General features: G+C 35.7%; 2 protein-coding genes across 3 annotated transcripts in view; one reads left to right on the top strand and one right to left on the bottom strand.

Moving 5' to 3' along the window:
• The window catches only part of LOC106871423 (contactin), a 196,301-nt gene that overhangs the window by 119,953 nt on the left and 54,640 nt on the right, over positions 1-21,708 (top strand). For both annotated transcript variants that reach the window (XM_089364183.1, XM_089364184.1), the window contains 2 exons: positions 5,456-5,582; positions 14,497-14,655. In XM_089364183.1, the coding sequence (XP_089220309.1) occupies positions 5,456-5,582; positions 14,497-14,655 (286 nt within the window). The remainder of the gene's footprint in view (positions 1-5,455; positions 5,583-14,496; positions 14,656-21,708) is intronic.
• Positions 15,431-21,708, bottom strand: part of LOC106871424 (poly(rC)-binding protein 3) — a 488,151-nt gene continuing 481,873 nt past the window's right edge. Inside the window, exon 14 of the mRNA XM_089364203.1 lies at positions 15,431-15,476. Coding sequence (XP_089220329.1) covers positions 15,446-15,476 — 31 coding nt within the window. The 3' untranslated portion in view covers positions 15,431-15,445. The remainder of the gene's footprint in view (positions 15,477-21,708) is intronic.

The following is a 21,708-nucleotide window of genomic DNA, read 5'->3' as shown; positions in this document are numbered from 1 at the left end:
GTGTGTGTGTGTGTGTGTGTGTGTGTGTGTGTGTGTGTGCGTGTATGAGTGCGCGCGCGTATCTAGACAGGTGGTTCTTAACCTTTTTACTGCCACGCCTCCCTTAGGAATTTGTACTTTTCTCCACGTCCCCCCCAGACTTTAAATAAAAATCTAAAATACGTTTTAGTCTTTTTATTGAATATGAATTAGTCACATTATGCAAAATATGTATAATAATCACATTATACAAATAGTGAGATACTTGACACTGCTTCTTCGCTACAAGATCTCAAATGCGTGGTTGACTGCCAGAGAGTGCACAACCTAAGTCCCTTTCAACATTCAGCCTGGTTCTGTACTTGATCTTGACAGCAACGAGCGTGGGAAATGCAGCTTCACAAAGATACGTGGATCCAAACATAGCTAAAATCCGAAGAGCCTAATGAAAGATCAGAGGATAAATATTAAGGTACTTGATCCAGAACGTTTCAAGATCCAGTTCTTTGAAGTCTTCCTAAGCTGGAGAGTTGAACTTCAGCTCAAGAAACTCCTCTTGCACTTCATCCAAAACATCAGTCACTTCACACGGAAATGGATTCCTGATGAATTTCCAAGCTTCACGCTTTTCATCTGTATCTGGGAAGTATCTGATGAATTCTGTTTTCAAGTCAGTTAGATGAATGATTATTTGTTTCTTGAACTCAGAATCAAGGTTACCGTGAATGAGAGCAGAATCCAAGTAACTAAAACTGGCTGTATTTCCCTGCTAAATTCGACATTTCCAGAGGTCGAAATTGGCCATGAAGGTTCGAATGGTGTCGTGGTGCGTGAGAATGTTGATGATGTTCCTTTGTAGTTTAAGGGTGAGAGCATGCAATGCTTCAAAGATGTCAACCAGGTAAGCTAGAGATAGCTGAAAGCCTTCAGACTGGAACTTGTCATGGAGATCTGCCTCCTGTTGCAAATGTAGAAATATTGCTACTTCTCGTAGTTCATAAAGCCCTCCAAGTATGTTCCCCTTTGATAGCTATCGTACGCTCGTGTGAAAAGCAATGCTCCATGTTCAGATTTCATAGCTTTACACAGCAGTTTGAAAAGACGACTGCTTAAGGCTCAACCTTTAACAAAATTGACAACCTTGATAGCCGTGTTCAGGCCATTTATCACTTCAGTAGGTAAGGTTCTGGATGCCAGTAATGAATCCAGACTGCAGACCAAGCATGGCTGGAGCTCCATCAGTGCACACCCCTACCAGCGAATCCCACGAAAGTTAGTTTTGCTGAAAGAAGTTTAATAAATCATGAAAATAGCTGTTGCTATTGTACAACTGTTTCCTCTTTTGCACAGTTGCCTGACACAAAATGAACATATACCAGTAGCAGAGAACACTGAGCGATATCAGTCGTTTCGTCACACTGGATAGCAAAAACAGGAGAACCTCTTACTTGGTCGAGAATTTGATGTTTAGTGTCTTTAGACAAGTCGTCGATCCTTCCCTTGATTGTACAGTTTGATGGTGAAATCTGGAAAAGCTTGTTTGCCCTATCTTTCCCCAGAACGAGTTCTGCACGGAGTAGACTTGCTGTTATGAGAGACTCTCCGATGTTATGGCTCTTCTTGCTCAATCAACATGGCGATCTCATTGGAAGCCTCAGCAGTCATTGAAATTTGTTGCCGAAATGCCCTGCTACCGTCCAGCTTAGCTTGCTTCAAGGAATGTCTTGTTTCAAAGAATGCCTTGAGCTTGTCTGCAAGAGCAGGATGTATTGTCCTCAAGTGGCGTTCCAAGCGTGAAGGTCAATTCCATCATTACGCAGTTTTGTAACATATCACACACTGGGGGACTTCTGTGTCACCATTTTGGAGGGATACGAATCTAAATCGAATATATTCGTCAAGATATGTATGTTTCTTTGCACTTATTACGAATTATTTGATGTGCAGTGGACAACACAAATATGTGAACAAAAGATAAGACATGTGTAAGATAATGTCAAGACCCAAGTTAGAACGCTTGGAATAAAAGGTTCTGAAAAAAAGAGAAGTTCTACTAATATTTTGTACAAAAAAATATTGTGTTTATTCATTGGAAAGTATATAAAAAAGTTTCTTTAAAAAAGAAAAGATTTTCTATAGTTTTCAGTTTTACCTAGTACTTTCTGTAATATTTAAATCTGAATTTTAGTTTAACATTTGGCTTTATATTAAACATTTTTTTCTAACAAAAAAATTTACTATATTTTTAATATAAGTATTTCATATTAAAAATTTTCGTTTTATTGTTAAATTCTATTATTTTTATAAATGATCTAATTATAAATCTCACAGAGAGACTTAAGCAGCAGTGTTACGATGAAGCAGTTGTATACTGTCAACTTAATGTGACAGTCCCAATAAGGGAATCATACTGCTGCTATTTAGGACACAGGAAATGTGTCAAGGCCCACAGGAAGCGGTTCAGCTTCCTAGGGCTAAACAGCAGCAGTATGATTCCCTTATTGGGACTGTCACATTAAGTTGAAAGTATACAACTGCTTTATCGTAACACTCCTGCTTAAGTCTCTTTGTGAGATTTATAATTAGATCATTTCTAATTTTTGTAATCAGTGCCAATGTGTTTTCACTAGAAATATATATGTTTGTGAGAGATTGACAGGCATCTTCATCCAGCTGGTCGTGCTACTTCAGGCTGATGACGGGCAAAGACTCAGAAATATGTCCCTGAATGCAGGCTAGGCTGGGTGGAGGTGCCTGTATCTCCCTCACAAACATAAGGACACAGGAAATGTGTCAAGGCCAGCTTCCTAGGGCTAAATAGCAGCAGTATGAGACTGTCACATTAAGTTGACAGTATACAACTGCTCTATTATTTTTCCAATCTGTATTTTAATTTTTTTTGAGACTTTATTAGATTGAGCGATAGTAGAACCTATTACCTACTTTTTGTTTTATTTCCTATTTTTAAATATTTCATACTTTTCAACTTGTTAAAATGTTTAAATAGTTTTCATTTTTTTAATTAAGTTAATATTTCTTAGTAAGTTACTATAATGATTTGATAATGTTTCTGCATGTCTCTTGATTTTTAAAAATCACAATATTTCATATATATGAAAACTGGATCAAATTTGTTTATAATCTATTAACTGAAAAAGATGTTTGCCTTAACACGATAATAATATCTAAGCTTTATACCAGTAGTTCTTAACCTGAGTTTTGTTGTAACAAAAAAATTACAAAATAAAGGCAAATGTTAAAGCTACAATTCAGAATTAGTGGGGGTTTTGAGTGATATGAAGGGGTGTTAATAAGTGCAGAAAATGGTAAGCGGCGCTACGCTAGTACAATAAGAAAAGTAAAGGTTGCATTTTTTCATAAATTTCTCATTATTTGACCATGCTCTCGTTAAGAGAATAACAAATATAGTTAGAGAAATTCCTACCTTTACTCAAGGGCTCGCACCCCACTTGGAATTTACTGACGCCCCTAAGGTTGAGAACCACTGATCTAGACAGACAGACAGACAGACAGACAGACAGACAGACAGACAGATAGATAGATAGATAGATAGATAGATAGATAGATAGATAGATAGATAGATAGAAACAAAGAGAACATCTCTGGATAGCTTCACAGAGCTTCTGGTACTGAAGTGTGCTGCCCGAAGCAGCTGTGTAAACACATTGCAGAATATTTAATCGCTTGAGGTTATTTGTAACGATCATATTTTTCGGACTATCCAACCTCAACTTTACAGTATAGAAATATATTACTTATATCAATACTCATTTCACTCTCTTAGTTCTCTGATAGTCATCAAACGTTTTATTTCAAGTTAGATCCAGGCAGGATTTTAACTAGAAAGCTTTATTCTTAAACCAAGGATAGCAATGTCCTTATAGTGGCTTAGTTCATAATGAAAAACACTCTAAAGTGAGGTAAATAACTCGGAAAATTACTTTGACGAATTGTTTTAGCCTGAAAATGATGGATTAAATCTACCAATATCAGATAACTAGAGTTAACTGCACTTTTGGTCATATTGCACCAAAGAGCTTCAGTTTCAGCCACTAAATGGCTAAAGATACCCATTTGTTCCTAAAATAAACATCTGTGTTCATTTATTTAGCAAATTCAGTCAAGATACATCCCCTTCTTATTTCCTGGAGCCAAAATCCTGCATTACCAGACCAAGACCAAAAGCTGCATTTATTAATTTCACCAAGGTGAACAAGTTTCGAGATAGCACTAGAGATGCAAGAACAAAATACACAGGCCTACCATTAGAGATAGTTTTCCTGAGGCAGTTGAACATGAAATTAGTTATAAAGTTTATCTTTCCAAAAATAAATAGTATAAGCGCGAGTCACTTTAGTGCACTTACATAAATGATTTCCTACCAAATAATAATTTTTTTATTTAAATACCGTATCTGGGTGTTGCCAAGAAAGGCTGTGTAGTTCGTCATCTTTATCTTTCATCGTTTAGTTCTTTCAGCCAATACACTACGGCCTTGCTGGGGCACCCCGGTTAGAGGAATTTCGTTACTCGAATGAATCGACCCCAGTACTTATTGTATCGGTCTCTTAGGTTACGGAGACGTAGACATACTAATACCGATTGTTGAGCAGTGGTGGAGGACAAACACCACACACACACATACGCATTCATACACACACGCACATACACACACACACAAACACACACACGCATATATATATATATATATATGAAAAGAAGAAGGAGGAGGAGGAGGAGGAGAAGAAGAAGAAGAAGAAGAAGAAGAAGAAGAAGGGAGGAGGACGACGACGAGGACGAAGAAGACGAGGAAGAGGACGAGAAGGACGAAAAGGATGATGATGATGATGATGATTTCAAATTTTGGCACTAGGCCAGCAAGTCAGGAGATGGTGTAAGTCGATTACATCGACCCCAGTGCTAACTGGTATTCATTTTATCGAATCCGAAAGGGTGAAAGGTAAAGTCAACCTCGCCGGAATTTGAATTCAGAACGTAAAGACGAACGAAATACTGCTAAGCATTTCTCCCGACGTGCTACCAATTCAACCAGCAGCTAATAATAATAATAATAATAATAATAATAATAATAATAATAATAATAATAATAACAATAGCATTTCGTTCGTCTTTATGTTCTGAGTTCAAATTCCGCCGAGGTTGACTTTGCCTTTCATCTTTTCAGGACCGATAAATTAAGTACCATTTGCGTACTAGGGTCGATCTAATCGACTGGTCCCCCCCCAAAAAATTTCGGGCCTTGTACCTAGAGTAGAAAAGAATATAAGAAAACGCTTGTAATGTATTTAGGAAAACATGTATGCTGATGAGATTGTGTGGGATTCAAGGTAATATTTATACTTTTGTACATTTTTTTAATTACTTTTATTCGTTTTAGGGTAAAACAAATGACTTTTGAAATAAACAGTTTATTTAATGTCGATCTTCATTTCAGGGTACTGTTGAAAACCAACGTGGATTATATGTACGTACAGCACAGTTAAAACACAAAGGAAATTATACGTGTCTAATAGAAAGCCCCCTCACTACCGACGCAGCTTCAGCTTTTCTAACGGTCAAAGGTAATTCAAAATTTTCAAAATTTTCAAAATATAGACGCAGGCGTGGCAGTCTAATAAGAAGTTTGCTTGCCATTCACATGGTTCTGGGTTCAGTCGTGGGTGTCTAAAACCTCAAGCCGACCAAAGCCTTGCCTTTGGAATGGATAAGCTAGACAGAATGTTACAGAAGCCCGTCATATATATATATATATATATATATATATATATATATAGTAGATTCCATTAACATCCTGTTACTGTCATACCACTCCCGCATTCTTCTTCTTCTTCTTCTTCTTCTTCTTCTTCTTCTTCTTCTTTTTCTTCTTTTTCTTCTTCTTCTTCTTCTTCTTCTTCTTCTTCTTCTTCTTCTTCTTCTTCTTCTTCTTCTTCTTCTTCTTCTTCTTCTTCTTCTTCTTCTCCGCCGCCTCCTTTCTCTACTACTACTGCTTAAACAATCAAAGACAAGAATTCATATCAAACTAGCTGCTGCTAACTACCTAGAACCCAAAAGAGTAAAAAAGAGACACAGAAACAGGCAGAGAAAAGGAAAATGTCCCTTGCATTTGAAAACTATGGAAATATATTTAAAGAAAAACTTTTCATTTAATTTTTCCACAATTTAATTGTTTTTCATACTTTACTCTAAAGTACTAAAATGTTCTTCATGATAAAATTATTTTAGCATTTTCTACCTTGTCTTATTTTCCTGATATATATATATATATATATATATATATATATATATATATATATATATATACAAAATTTAAAGGGCTGCAACAGGTCTGATACACATTATGCAATTGTTCCGCAACGAACTCTACTCAGCATAGCTAGTCATCAGGCTAAAATTACCTCAATGAAGCTTACATTGCTGAACAGAATTTCAAGTCAGCTGCAACACAATGGCGAGTCCAAATGAACAGAAAATCCAATAGCAAAGAATAAAAATATAAAATGTAAAACATAAAGTATGTCAGTTGAGAAGATCAATGAACGTTTTAGCGCAAGTTCAAACTCAAAATATGCACAGAGTGGGTGTGGTTTAGGGTCAAAGTGTAGGAAGAAAAGGAGAAAAGGAATGAAGGAAAGAAAGAAGATAAAGATTGGTATCATTATTGGTATCATTTTTGGCAGGATTAGTTGCTGAGTGTGAGTTGCATAGAAACTATTAGCCTGTCGAAATTGTTTGTAACTTCGGTAAGGGAAAAATTATAGAACACTCGATGCCAATGAATTGTTATTGTATACTATCCACTTTTCCTTATACAAGCCGCCTACTGCTTGAAACTTATACACATACACACACACAAACACGCTCGCGCACACATACACACACTCGCAAGTACACACACACACACACACACAAATATATGTGTGCATTGTGTGTGTGTGTGTGTGTGTGTGTGTGTGTGTGTGTGTGTGTGTGTGTGTGTATGGGAAAATCCAAACTGTCTTCTTGGAGCACATCAGCTTATTCTAGTATTACAATCCAGTGTGTAGATGCTGTCATTGTTGCATTGATGTAAGGTAAAAACTAGGATTTCTGATATATATACATATGTGTGTGTGTGTGTGTGTGTGTGTGTGTGTGTGTGTGTGTTTGTGTGTGTGTGTGCGTGTGTGTGTATGTGTGTGTGTGTATAAGAAATACAGAAGTTAAAAATGCACTGAGAATAGTTAAAATATTTTTATTAATATATTTGAAGCTTTAACCGCTTTCACAGTTTGCACTGATTTTCAAAAAGTTCAAATAGAAAGGCTTATGTCGCAGCTTTCTTCTGACTAGTTTTTTAAAGTTTGCCCTGTTTTTTGTAGGGTGTTCATGGCTCAAATTAGTATATGTTTTGAATAAGGTTTGATTGGTAGAGGACAGTCACATGACTGGTTTTAGAAAATTTTTGTAGGTTCCCTGTTACGTCTGTGTGTTAGTATCAAGGGACAATGTTTGGCGTCGTAAGTTAAGACTGAGACAGTTGACTGAACAAGTCCAAACAGTCAACGCTTTGAATGTTTTCTGTCAAGTGTCTGTAGAGAATGAATACATGATTAAGTTTATAACCTTTTGTATCTTTCCCTCTAAGTCCGTGCATCAGTGTCACGTGGCAGTATATTTTGGCCTAAAAAGAAGGTCGGCACAGTTGAGTTTAGTTATAATCAAGTTTAGTTATAATCATGTTTAGTTATAATCATGTTTAGTTATAGTCAAGGCACTCCAAATTTAATCTGTCTGATGGGAGAATGGACAGGAGACGTTTTTATGTTGTCTAATGGCTAAAATTTAGGTTGTAAGCTGTGTAGCTTCCTCTTGATAAGTGGCAAACTGAATTTTGTTTGTGAATAGTTGTGTATGTACTCTGTCAAAGTTTGTTAAATCTTGGTTTGTACTTTTGTATGAAAGTATTTTCTTTGTTTATCCGTGCTTCATCCGTAGTATTCGCTGAACATAGGTAGAGTGAGACGACCTGGAATTTGGGAGACTTATTTTTTGCACATGTCTATGTGACCACTCAGTGGAATCTGTCTAGTACGGGGCTCTCGTATTTCTTGTCGGTGAATGGTCAATCTATTTCTTAGAGTAAGCTTTGTTTGACCATGTAAGATATACACACACGCACACACATATACATACATATATACATACACACACACACTCACAAACACACACACACACACACACACAAACAAACACACACACACACACACACACACACACACACATATATATATATATATATATATATATATATATATATATATATATATATATAGGAGAATTTACAAAAAATCAACAGACGAAGACAGGTGGTGTAGTAAACAACAAATGGATGTATTAGTATAACGCTCGGGAATAGAGAAAGCTTTTAACGTTTCGAGCCTACGCTCTTCAACTGAAAGGAACACAGAAAGGAGAGAAAAAAGTATAAATGTAGAAAAAAAGTATAAATGTAGTGGTCAGCGATCTATCATGGCGAATATATATATATATATATATATATATATATATATATATATATATATATATATATATATATATATATATATATATATATATATATATAAGGGCACGAATGACGTGTCCTTTTTTCCTGTCCCTCTAATGTTTTTTCTGTCCGAATGTTTTATTGTCCTCTATTGCATATTTATATATACATACAGCGGCGTACGTGCACACTTGTGCTCACCTGTAGATATATATATATATATATATATATATATATATATATATATATATATATACAGAGAGAGAGAGAGAGAGAGAGAGCAAAAAAATAGAGGGGATCAATAGGTGGTATTCATCAACTTTTAGGCATTATATTATGTCAATTTATTTATTTACTAAAAGGACAATTATAACAATATACATACATGTATAACATATTATACTTTATATATATAATATATAAAATATTAAAAAATCAGTAATTATTAAAATATAACATATAGCAATAAAAATTGGGGTAATATCTTGCAGCTGTTTCAGCCAAGAGGCAAAAACACCTCATTCTACCTTTATCCCTCCAGTGGCATTAAGTAATTAGTAAATGAAATTGAGGTACTTGAGTGTTTCTCTAGGCTTCATCAGAGATTTTAGAAATTACAGAAGATTAAGTTATAAATATAAATACACACATATATACATACTTGTACATATACATACATATACATAAATAGACACAAATATATATACTTACACCTAAACGTACGTTCATAAATGCATGTATATGCATACAAATGAATCAATTATTATCATTATTAGATGCATTATATTATTCATATTAGATAAAATATAAACAGAGGTATGAGAAAGTTATAAGAGGAGTAATATTGTAATTTATAAAACCAATATATCTTTAAATTATTTTAGTTATGTAAGAATGAAACTGTATACATGAGGAGCACACATATATATACACACATACACATACGTATATATATATATATATATATATATATATATATATATATATATATATATATATATATATATATATATATGTATGTATTTCCGTACAAACATACTCATAGGTACATACGTATTAGATGTGTTTAGAAGGGAGGATTAATGCAGTAGTTCATATCATTATAATTATATAATATAATTATAACAATAATACACAAACTTATATATATATTTACATATAAACATATGATATGTTTATTTCTCCTTTATTTTATGGAGTAGTTGTAATCCTGCGGGAAGTGGGGAGGGATTAATTTTGTTCCGTCACATAATCTAATTGGTCATCTATGGTTTTGAAAAGCCTTGACTTTGTTATGGTTAGTTAATTGATAACCGATAAAAGAAAACAAATTAGGCAAATATGCATTTGTAAACGTACCACACGAGTAAGTAGATATTAAAGATAAATGAAAATGAAAATGCCACTTCTTAAAAAAAAGATTTGGGTGTTTTAATTAATTTACATTACATGTTTCGTTTTTTTTTTTTTTTTTGGAGAAACCTTATCAAAAATGAGTATGAAATATGTGAGAAGAGAAGAGGGCTATTAATAAAATAAAATTGAAATTAAAATTAAGAATGACATTCATAGTTTACTGTTATTTCTTGCACGCGCACGTGGTTCTTTCGTACTGTTCTGAAGGCATGGTAATTTCAACTCGCTGTGACAGTAGATTACTACTATCTGTTTTTGTAAATTAAATAGCGGTCAAGACTTGTTTCTAGGAGTGGCTGTAGCCGTCGAATAACCAGTAGCAGTAATCATAATAACAATAGTAGTAGTAGTAGTAGTAGTAGTAGTAGTAGTAGTAGTAGTAGTAGTAGTAGGAGGAGGAGGAGGAGGAGGAGGAGGAGGAGGAGGAGGGGGGGAGAGGAGGAGGGGGGGGGGAGAGGAGGAGGAGGGAAGAGGAGGAGGAGGGGAAGAGGAGCAGGAGGGGAAGAGGAGCAGGAGGGGAAGAGGAGGAGGAGGGGAAGAGGAGGAGGAGGGGAAGAGGATGAGGAGGGGAAGAGGAGGAGGAGGGGAAGAGGAGGAGGAGGGGAAGAGGAGGAGGAGGGGAAGAGGAGGAGGAGGAGTCGTGGTGAAGTTGTTCCCCCTGTGGCTTTAATAGAAATGGAGCTCTTCGATCCCCTTTGTTTATTTCTTATGAATAAATTGCAAATCCATATATATATACATATATATATATATATATATATATATATATGAAAGTCTCAGTGTTGCTAGTTTAGAGAATTTAGACTTGGTTGGTATTTTCTTATGAAATGTATTTCTTTGCTAATGCGTTCATTTTGGCTAGCATTGTCTTTGAATTTGTATAGTGGAAACGTGAATTTGGGAAATTTGTTGTAAGCACATTCGTCGATGTGCTGGCTGAGAGGTATTTTCCTGTTTTCTGGGATCCTAATTTGGTATTTGTGTACCGCCATCCTCTGACGTAGGTTGTTTTTAGTGTGTCCAATATATTGCCGTTTGCATCCAGAGCATGTAATTAGGTAGATCAGCACCTGCGTACAATAATAAAAATAGAAAATGTTTATTATGTATTAATGAATTATTTTTTTCTAATTCCGGCCAAAATTCCGCTTATTAACAACATGAAGGATCAGGCCAGTCGTTTCCGCTGAGTCTGGCGATCCCATTGTAATATCAAAGAAGTCCAGTGTAACTTTTCTTGCCCATAACTTGTTATCAAATTCGATAACAGTCTTACGGGCAGTAAGTATTACTTTTATTTCCCGCATACTTAGATTAGTGTATCTCTTTGCGAAAATGAGAGCTCTATTAAGGACTACAGGGTTTATAGATGCATAATGATTTTGTATATCAATTTGAATTAATTTATGGTTATGTCTATTTCCTGTGTGTATATTGGAAAACCAATCTAATGCTCCTTGTGTGTTTTTCTATAAACTGAGTTTAACTTTATTATTAATTATTGGTAGGTATTTATCCAATATTATTTTACTAAGTTTATCTATGTCAGATTTATTGGGACAAATTAGTCTAACCTGTGTTTTGTTAGGGAAGTTCTCCTTGTGGTCCTTAATTGTTATACGTGGTCTAATAGGAGTAAACGGTTCAGTTTTTCACCTAAATTAAAATCTAGCATAATATTTCTAGCTTCTAGGTTTAACTTTTTTAATGTAGTATTAGGTACAACCTTATATTTCTTTCCTTATATATTAGTTCATGGTATGTGTAGGTGTCAATATTATATATGTTTCTAGTTTTATCTGAATATGTTAAAATACCATTTTTGGTATCAAATGTTCTGATAAGTTCTTTCAATTCTGTCTGATAAGGATTATGTCTGAGGGGATGGTTCTTAAACTTGATGTTTTTTACGGTGCTCCAAAGTTCTTGTTCAAAGTTATCCGGGTGCTTGTTTGCTGGTGGTGCTTTTCTGGATTTGAATATATGTTTGGTAAGTTCCAGTATTCCATCGTTATTATTTCTAGCGTAGTTGTGATCGTTGTAAGTTTCTGAGTCCAACTGGATAAGTTTCTTTTCATGATGATATATCCTCCAACGAATTCTATGAATAAATTCATTTACTCTGAAGATTAATTCCTTAATATATGTGTCTTTAGGTGGGATAGGTAAGTCCTTCAGTGATGAGTCCATCTTTATCAACTCCATTTTCCCAGCAGTATTCATTTTGAGGGCCTATTATACCATACTCAAATATACTCACCCTCATAAGCAATGTTATAAACAATGGAGAGATAGTTTATACACAGACAAGTAGAAGTAATAGATAGTCCTCATTGAATTATTATTTTAATTCCAAGAAAGTTAGAGGTTGTTAATCCAACCAACTAAGAGATAATCTCTATCCAATATACTGCTGGTAGAATACCCAATTATTAATACACAAGTGCTTTTTCATTGCATGGCAATTACATTACCAAGTGGGGTATTCAACCAGCAGTATATTGGATAGATATTATCCCTTAGTTTGTTGGATTAACAACCTCTAACTTTCTTGGAATTAATATATATATATATATATATATATATATATATATATATATATATATATATATATATATATATATATATATATAAGGGGCTAAACATAGAGGGCACAAACAAGGACAGACAAAGGGATTAAGTCGATTACATCGACCCCAGTGTGTAACTGGTACTTAATTTATCGACCCCGAAAGGGGAATTTGAACTCAGAACGTAACGGCAGGCGAAATACCACTAAGCATTTCGCCCTGCATGCTAACGTTTCTGCCAGCTCGCCGCCTAAGCAAGCTTCTTACCACACAACAACAACATTAGCATGCCGGGCGAAATGCTTAGTGGTATTTCGCCTGCCGTTACGTTCTGAGTTCAAATTCCCCTTTCGGGGTCGATAAATTAAGTACCAGTTACACACTGGGGTCGATGTAATCGACTTAATCCCTTTGTCTGTCCTTGTTTGTCCCCTCTATGTTTAGCCCCTTGTGGGTAATAATGAAATAAGAAGCTTGCTTCCCAACTGCATGGCCCCGGGTTCAGTCCCACTGCATGGCGCCTTGGGAAAATGTCTTCTACTATAGCCATGAGCTATCCAAAGCCTTGTAAGTGGATTTGGTAGGCGGAAACTGAAAGAAGCCCGTTGTATATATGTATGTATATATGTATATGTGTGTGTATGTATGTATGTGTGTGTGTATGTATGTATATATGTATATATTTGTGTGTACGCATGTATCTGTGTTTGGTCCTCACCACCATCGCTTGACATCTGATGATTTTGTGTTTAGATACCCATAGCTTAGTGGTTCGGCAAAAGACACCGTTAGAATAAGTATGAAACCTACAAAGAATAAGTCGTGGGGTCGATTTCTTCGACTAAAATCGTTCAAGGCGGTGCTCCAGCATGGCTGCAGTCAAACGACTGAAACAAGCAAAGGAAAAAGTGTTTGTGTGTGTGCTGGGGTGAGCATGTGTGTGTCTGTCTGTCTATTCCCCACCACCGTTGACAACCGGTGTTGGTGTGTTTACGCCCCCGCATTCTAGTGGTTCGGCAAAAGAGAATTACAGAATAAGTGCCAAGTTTATCAAATAAATACTGGCGTTGTTACATTCGACTATAATTCTTCAAGGCGAATGACTGAAACAAAAGATAAAGATGTGAAATTCTAATTTCGGCGAGTTTGTCAGGACACAGAACTGAATGCTTTGGCGCCGCACTGTGTTATATTCTATCTTTCAAGTTAAAAGATGGGTGGTCAGTACCAGTAATATATATTTGCAGATCAATCGAACTCACTTTTATCATAGAAAAAGTAACTTTATGTTTAAATGAATAATCTATCATCTTTTCAACCCCCCCCCCCACACACACACACTGTTTGTTATAGGTATTATACATATTTAATGAAAAAATTCTGAAGACCTCAAAGAAGCAATGAAATGCTTTACTTATTCCGTTATTTCTTATTACTTTTGGTTTCAAAATAAAAAATGAATATATTTGAAAATAAAATTGTGCGTGTATTTAAGGAGATAAGAATGAAAGAGTGTGGTCGCATTGAAGGAGAGCGCTGTAGACTAAGAAAGGGATACAGAGATGTAAGAATCACATAGATATAAATAAAAAATATGTGTATAAGGAACAGAGAAGATGAAATGATAAAAATAAGGAAAAGGGAAAAGGGAATGAGAAGAAAGAGAAAGGGAGTGAGAGGTGGGGTGAAGGAGAATGAAAGAGAGATATGCAATAGCCAGAAGGTAGGGAAACTGTTAAAAGAAAAAAAGTGAATAACAGTGATAGAAACATCATGGACAACATGTGTCCTCTGAGATTTGACTGTTATTACTAATAAGTGTCTCATTCGTTGACTTTGCTTCTGTTTTAATAGGAGTAAAATCTAAAATGAGTTGTGTTGAGGTAAGCAACAGAATATATTTTGTTTTAGATTAAATGTAATTTCATGAATTTTAATGTTTTTGTTTTTTTTTTCCTTTAGCCCCTCCCAGCGAACCGTCTGGTGTTTATGGTGATGGAAATACAGAAGACAAAATAACCATATATTGGTTGGCACCAAATGATAACGGTTATCCTATTACACGATATATAATTGAGAGTTCAAATAAATTAAATCCAGTATGGAAAATAGCAACAAGAGGTAAATTAAGCATTATATTTCAATAAATAAGTACGAAAATATTAGCTGTATTCCAGAAGTTTTGATACTTTTCCAGAAGTGACATTTATTAATTTCAAAGAATTACAAATTTCTAATCTCCTTCAGAGTAGGATATTCTGAATTTACTACTCTTGTTGTCGCGTTCCAGACACTTAATGAAAACTCCATGGAAGTCCATCAAAGTGAAGGTGTCCAGAACCCTACTTACAGCCTCTTTCATCATTTTAATGTCTTGAAAACGACTGCTCCTGGGGTTCTCCTTCAGCTTGGGGAACAATCAAAAGTCACAGGGAAAAAGGTCTTGACTGTGGGTAGGATGAGGGACAGTTTTCATGCACATCTCTGTCAAGTAGTTGACCACCAGGATGGAATTGTGGACTGGTGTATCAACCCGAGTGGGAGAGCTCTGCTGTTTGCAACAAAATCTCTCCTTGAACTCCTTCAAAACATCCACAAAGTACTCTTTTGACTGTCTGGCGAGACGGAAACCAGTAGGTGTAGCTGATGGCTTTGTTCTCGAAAAGGGGACCAACATGAGCTTCCCAGTTGACTTGCTTTACCTGAACTTCTTGAGTCTGTGGGGGAGAGGGGGGCGAGGATTCTTCCATCGTTCACTGTGTCTCTGATCTCTGGATCATATCAGTAGATCCAGCTTTCGCCACAGGTCACCAGAGACCCAAGTACTCTTGGATTGGCGGTAATGAGTTCATGTCCCGGCTGTATTTTGCAAATTAGTCAGCTGTGACAAGCAATGTTCAGTAGCCTGTGTTCAAAGTGTTGTTAGAGCTGTCTCCTTCAATCTGGAATAACAAAAATCGATAGATCAGCTTATACATGCATAGTAATGATGTACTAAAATTACAATAAACTAAGAGTTATATCTGCATCTCCCCAAAATGCCTCAAACTTCTGAAATTTACTTCTCACACTCACAACAGTGTTTGACTCACTTAAACGAACAATACCATTTGTTAGCAATAGTCATTTTATTGTTTTACATCTACCTTTTGAGCTTTTCGCAGCGTTCTTGCTTTTGAGCAATCCCGTTTGCTTCCATCACATTATGCCTTTGTGTTTGTTTAATGTCCTTTTATCTTTTCACAATATCAGTTTATTATCTTTGCACAGTATCAGTTTATTATCTGCACAACATTAACTTTCATAAATGAGAGAAATGATTAATATATAAAATACAAAACTTAATTAAGCTATTCTAACAAATATTCTCAAATAGTACTTTCTTAGCAAACTTGACACAAGTAATGCAAGTCATAAAAAGATATAATTTCATTTGCTTAAAATTATGACAGGCGAATATTGTAGAAAAGAGGACACGATATTGCTAAGATTCTAATAGAACTGATATATGTCTGATACTTTCTCCAGTCTAGATCCACTTGTCTACTTGCTATAAAATAATCTTAGATTAACCTAGAATATTATAGTTATCTTCCTTGATTACATATTTTTAGATTTTAAGACTTTCTAAGTCAAAACCAATAGGAAAGGCATGAGCATGGAGGGAATTCTAGAGGGTTGGCATCTGGGAAGAAATAACTAGGGATAGAGTGGTTAGGGCAGAACCGGAGTGGAGTGGACGCAAGGATTATGGGAGAATGAGAGACGAGTGGAACGGGACTCTTGAATTGAGGTAGAAAGAGCCCTGGAAACTCCTAAGAGCAAAGCCCATTATAGTACCGGTGGAAAAAAGCAGAGATGACACCAAGTAATGAAGAGGGGGAGCCTTTCCATCAAGATCTCATGACGATGGGAGGACGTTATTGAGGGCTTTGGAATAGACATATGATGGTGAACTAATACTACAACATCAAATGAGATGATTCTATCAAAGTCTATAAACGCAAGAGCTACAAACGAAAGTTCTTGCTAGAATAAGAACAATTTGAGCTTTTAAATCCATTTGTCGCTGCTTCACTTTATTTTTAATTTTAGTATACGTATTGTAATGAACTTAAACGCTGTTGGGAATAAATAATTATCTTTTTGCCTAAATGATTTTTCAAGACTAAATCTAAGATTGTATGACCGTAAATTCCTCCAGCCAGAACATGGATGTATGTAAAAGGTGTCAAAGTTAAGGTAAAGAATGAAAATTTTGAATTATAATAGGTTGTGAATAGTCTTGGAAACTTTACTAAGATTCTTCTGTTTTCTGTTTCTTGGTTGTTTAATCCCCTCTCATATCCGATCAACACTCCGTCTGGATTGTTCACATGCATTTCTTACAAGGGTCTGTTTTTCGAATTGCTCTGAAGTTTATACGTGTATAAGATAGGTTCCGTCGTTATCTATTTTTAAAATTAGAGAATAAAATAATTTGTAAAATATAACTTACCTATATATTTCACCTCTACAACACGCTTATGAACCCAAATGTAGCATATTTATGGGAATAAATCGTTGTGAAACTTCAGAATTAAAGAAGATATAGAATTAAATATACTGCCTTTCATATTCTAATATAGATAGTGCTAAATCAATGGAATCGCAACAAGACTATAAAGTATTCATTAGGCACACCCTGAGAATTTCCTTTAGCTGTGCACCCAATCTATGCTGATAACCTGGCATTACTAACAAAGAGGACAGATCAGGCACAAGAGGTGCTGAGCAGATTAGAACAGGAATCGGGGAATGTAGGATTGTACTGTAATAGAAACAAAACAGAACTGCAAGTATTCAACCACGAAATGCCTGTGTCAGTGAAAGCGAGAGTTCAAAGTTAGCAAGGAAATTGAAAGTGAGGTTGTTAACAAGGAAATTGAAAGTGAGTTTCTTCTTCTATACGGGGTTGAAACATGGACGCTCACTAAAGCTTTGAAGAAGTAGTTGGACGGTTGTTACACGAGGATGCTTAGAATGCCATTCAATGTCTCCTGGAAGAGTCATCAACAAACGCCGACTTACACCAAGGACTACCAAAAGTAACATTGAAGATGCAGCATAGAATGATGAGGCTAGCTGGACACTGCATCAGACATAGGGATGAAATTGTAAACAAGTTAGTGCTCTGGCAACCAACGGAAGGAAGAACCAGGAGAGGAAGGAGGGAGACAACCTATAATAACAATTTGCTGGAGGATACTGGTATGGAAGGGGTACAGGAGCTGAGAACCATTATGGAAGATCGAAATGAGTGGGGAAAACGTATGGAAACAGTCTTGGGGCGTCCAGAGGGACGACCTAGATAGATAACAGCGATAGGACCAAATAGGCAGCCAAGCGTGCAAAAGTATGTGGGAGTAACTGAAGGCCCCTTCAGAACCCGCTATAACAACTACAAGTCCTCCTTCAACATCCCGGAGAGACGTAGTGCCACAACCCTGGCCAAGCATGTATGGTCATTAAAAGAAAAGACTACCTAGTACAGCATAAAGTGGAAGATTATAGAGAAATGTAAAGCGTACTTCAATAGCAGCAGGAAGTGCAGATTATGTCTTGCTGAAAAAAGAGCGATTTCAAAGATACCCACCCAATAGACTTCTTCTACTACCAACCCCCAATATAAACCCCCACATATATTGTACCCCTATACACACCACATGCATACATAAACGCGCCACGAATTTAACCAATACATAAAAGAAAGGAAATACACTAACGAGCACAGATGCGTATGTCCCTCCCCTTCTGCAAAGGTTATATATATATATTACCATACACACATTCCATTTCCACACGAACACCAGCCTTAAACACACACACACACACACACACACATATTTCCCAGAAACTCTTTTCCAGAAAACTCTTGCCGACTTGCAACAAAACCTCCCCCAGAGACGATGTTTCGAGAGCAAGGGATATAACTCTTAACTGCTCGCTTCGTTTCCTCATCTTTTTCACAGCATTCACAAACCGGATTGTCTATGTACCTCCAACAATAGAGAGTGGTCTCCATATTTCATTCCATCACGGCTACCTCTAATGAGTGTAAGGTTACATTATTGGACTGCTACCAAACAATCCGTTGAACCCCTAGCGCGAAACCCATTGGTAAGATCGGTCATAATGGATATATAATACTGTATACTTCAACTAATATATAGTTATTCTGTTATTCTTTTACCGGTTTCATGCATTTGACGGCGGCCATACTGGAGCACCGCATTTAGTCGAACGAATCGACCTCAGGACTTATTCTTTGTAAGCTTAGTACTTATTCTATCGGACTCTTTTGCCGAACCGCTAAGTTACGGTGACGTAAACACACCAACATCGGTTGTCAAGCGATGGTGGGGGACAAACACAGACACACAAACATATATATATATATATATATATATATACGACGGACTTCTTTCAGTTTCCGTCTACCAAATCCACTCACACGGCTTTGGTCGGCTCAAGGTACCACGCATTTGGACTGAACCCGGAACCATGTGGTTGGGAAGCAAGCTTCTTACCATACAGCCAAATATATATCAAAAACTAAGCACTATCATATAGCTATTGCGGCTGATCTTACCAATCCGTTTCGCACTAGATATTAAAACCAGATGTTAGATAACAGCAAAGTTAAGTAATATGGCTTTCTCGTCAGAGGTGACAGGTATGAAAAAAATATGACGATTGCTCTACGTTGTTGGAGATGAAAAATTACATCCAGTTTCTGGGTAGTTTGAAAAATAATGAAACAAATTGACCAAGTGTTATATCAAGTGTCATGACGTGTCGCTGCAAAATTTTCTGAGATACTATTATCCTGACCAATCAGAAAAGAGTTTAACTTTAGTGTACACAAAAGAACACGCAAACACATATGCGTCTTTACATGAGCTTAAGCGATCGGACACTCATCCGGCACCCACTTACCCCTAAATACCCTTACACTCCTTCCAACCCTAATCGAATATCAATCCCCAATCCTCACACGCATTTACAGAAATCACTTGTAGCTTTACAATATCACAGAGACTTTGGGAACCAAGGGACATAACTCAGCACCCACAAATCTGATGTAATTTTTCACCTCCAGTGACAGGGAGTAGTTACCATGTTTTTACTATAGTTGCTAGCTCTGACGAGCAAGTATTATTTAACCATGCCATTATCTAACATTCGGATTTAATACTCAGTATAGCACTGATTGGTAAGATCGGTGGTAATAGATCTACAAAAAGCTATACTTTGATTAATATACTTCCTTATCGACAAATATACTAGTACATATTTTTTCTGACTTATGAATTATTTTATATATATATATATATATATATATATATATATATATATATATATATATATATATATATATATATATATTGGTGTGTAACTGATAGGGAAGCAAGGGGAGCCTCTGCTTCTCCCTCGAGGACACTTTTCCACAACTTTTAAACTTGTGTGAAAAAATTCGAATCTCCGACCATTACCCACCACCGCCACCACCACCACCACCACCACTTTTTTTGTTGATCGCATGACATTAGATGAACTTGCTGGAGTCATTACTTTATTTGATCAGTCTCCTATGTTTTTGAACTGTCTGCTCAAAATCCTGTGATCTGTTGGTGGACCCTGACATATGAAGAACCAAAACAAAAGCTGACGTTATAACCTCTCGGCACTGGAGTTTCATCTTTTTCGCGTCACACCTATATCATTAGCTTTTGTAATGGGCATACATAATGACATTGCTACTGAAACATGAAATTCATGAATGTAGAATATAATTATGCATATTATAACTAATGAAATATTTCGCATTATATAAAAGAAATGTGTTAAAAATTGTGTGATGTGTCACAGCGCCTTTTTTAAATGTACTCGCTACCCCTAAATTTACAACATGGCTACGCCTCTGATATATATATATATATATATATATATATATATATATATATATATATATATATGTGTGTGTGCGTGTGTGTGTGTGTGTATATGTATGTATGTATGTGTGTGTGTATGTATATACACACACACACATATAAGTATATGTCGGTATGTATGTATATATATATATATATATGTGTGTGTGTGTGTATATATATATATATATATATATATATATATATATATATAAGGTTGAGGAGGGTACTGGATTTAACCAGACCCAGGAGGATACAGGTAATACCGAGTAAGTGCTGTATACCGACTAGTTTGCCCCAGTCGTTGTATGAACAGGATTGGGTATTATAAGTCGTGTATTAGCGTGTGTATATGTAAATATATAAAAACAAAAAGATAAAGAGAGCAAAGGTAAGGTTGGAGAAGTATTTTATGGATAGAGTCTTACAGCTGTTTCTGGGAAGATCCAGTACTTCCCTTCATCGGAGACAGAAAAAATAAAGTAATCTATTATTATATCCATAGGCGCATATTTTTAGTATGAAGTGGTAAAGAGTGTGATGTGCTGAAAAAAGAGAGAACAGTACTTGAAGTGTAGTTTAATTCCAGTGGTAAATATCCGTGTAGAAATCCGTGCAAAGTAAATTTCTGGATTATCCACACAGGGATTACTTTGCACGGATTTCTACACGGATATATACCACTGGAATGAAACTACACTTCAAGTACTGTTCTCTCTTTTTTCAGCACATCACACTCTTTACCACTTCATACTAAAAATATGCGCCTATGGATATAATAATAGATTACTTTATTTGTTCTGTCTCCGATGAAGGGAAGTACTGGATCTTCCCAGAAACAGCTGTAAGACTCTATCCATAAAATACTTCTCCAACCTTACCTTTGCTCTCTTTATCTTTTTGTTTTTATATATTTACACACACACACACACACACACACACACACACACACACACATATATATATATATATATATGTATATATATATATATATATATATATAAAGTTTTAAATTTAAAAGAGAGTTTTGACGCTAATATCCATTATTATTGAAATTTATTCCTATGTCAACATTTCTGTATATTTCTATGAACAAATATATATATATATATATATATATATATATATATATATATATATATATATATATATATATATATATAACGTGAGAGAGTTAGGGGTTGGGGTTCAACCCACTAAG

Source organism: Octopus bimaculoides, chromosome 16, assembly GCF_046866305.1.
Source record: "Octopus bimaculoides isolate indiv1 chromosome 16, ASM4686630v1, whole genome shotgun sequence".
NCBI lineage: Eukaryota > Metazoa > Mollusca > Cephalopoda > Octopoda > Octopodidae > Octopus > Octopus bimaculoides.
The sequence above is the reverse complement of the archived record's forward strand: the minus strand, read 5'-3'. Positions and strand labels throughout refer to the sequence as shown.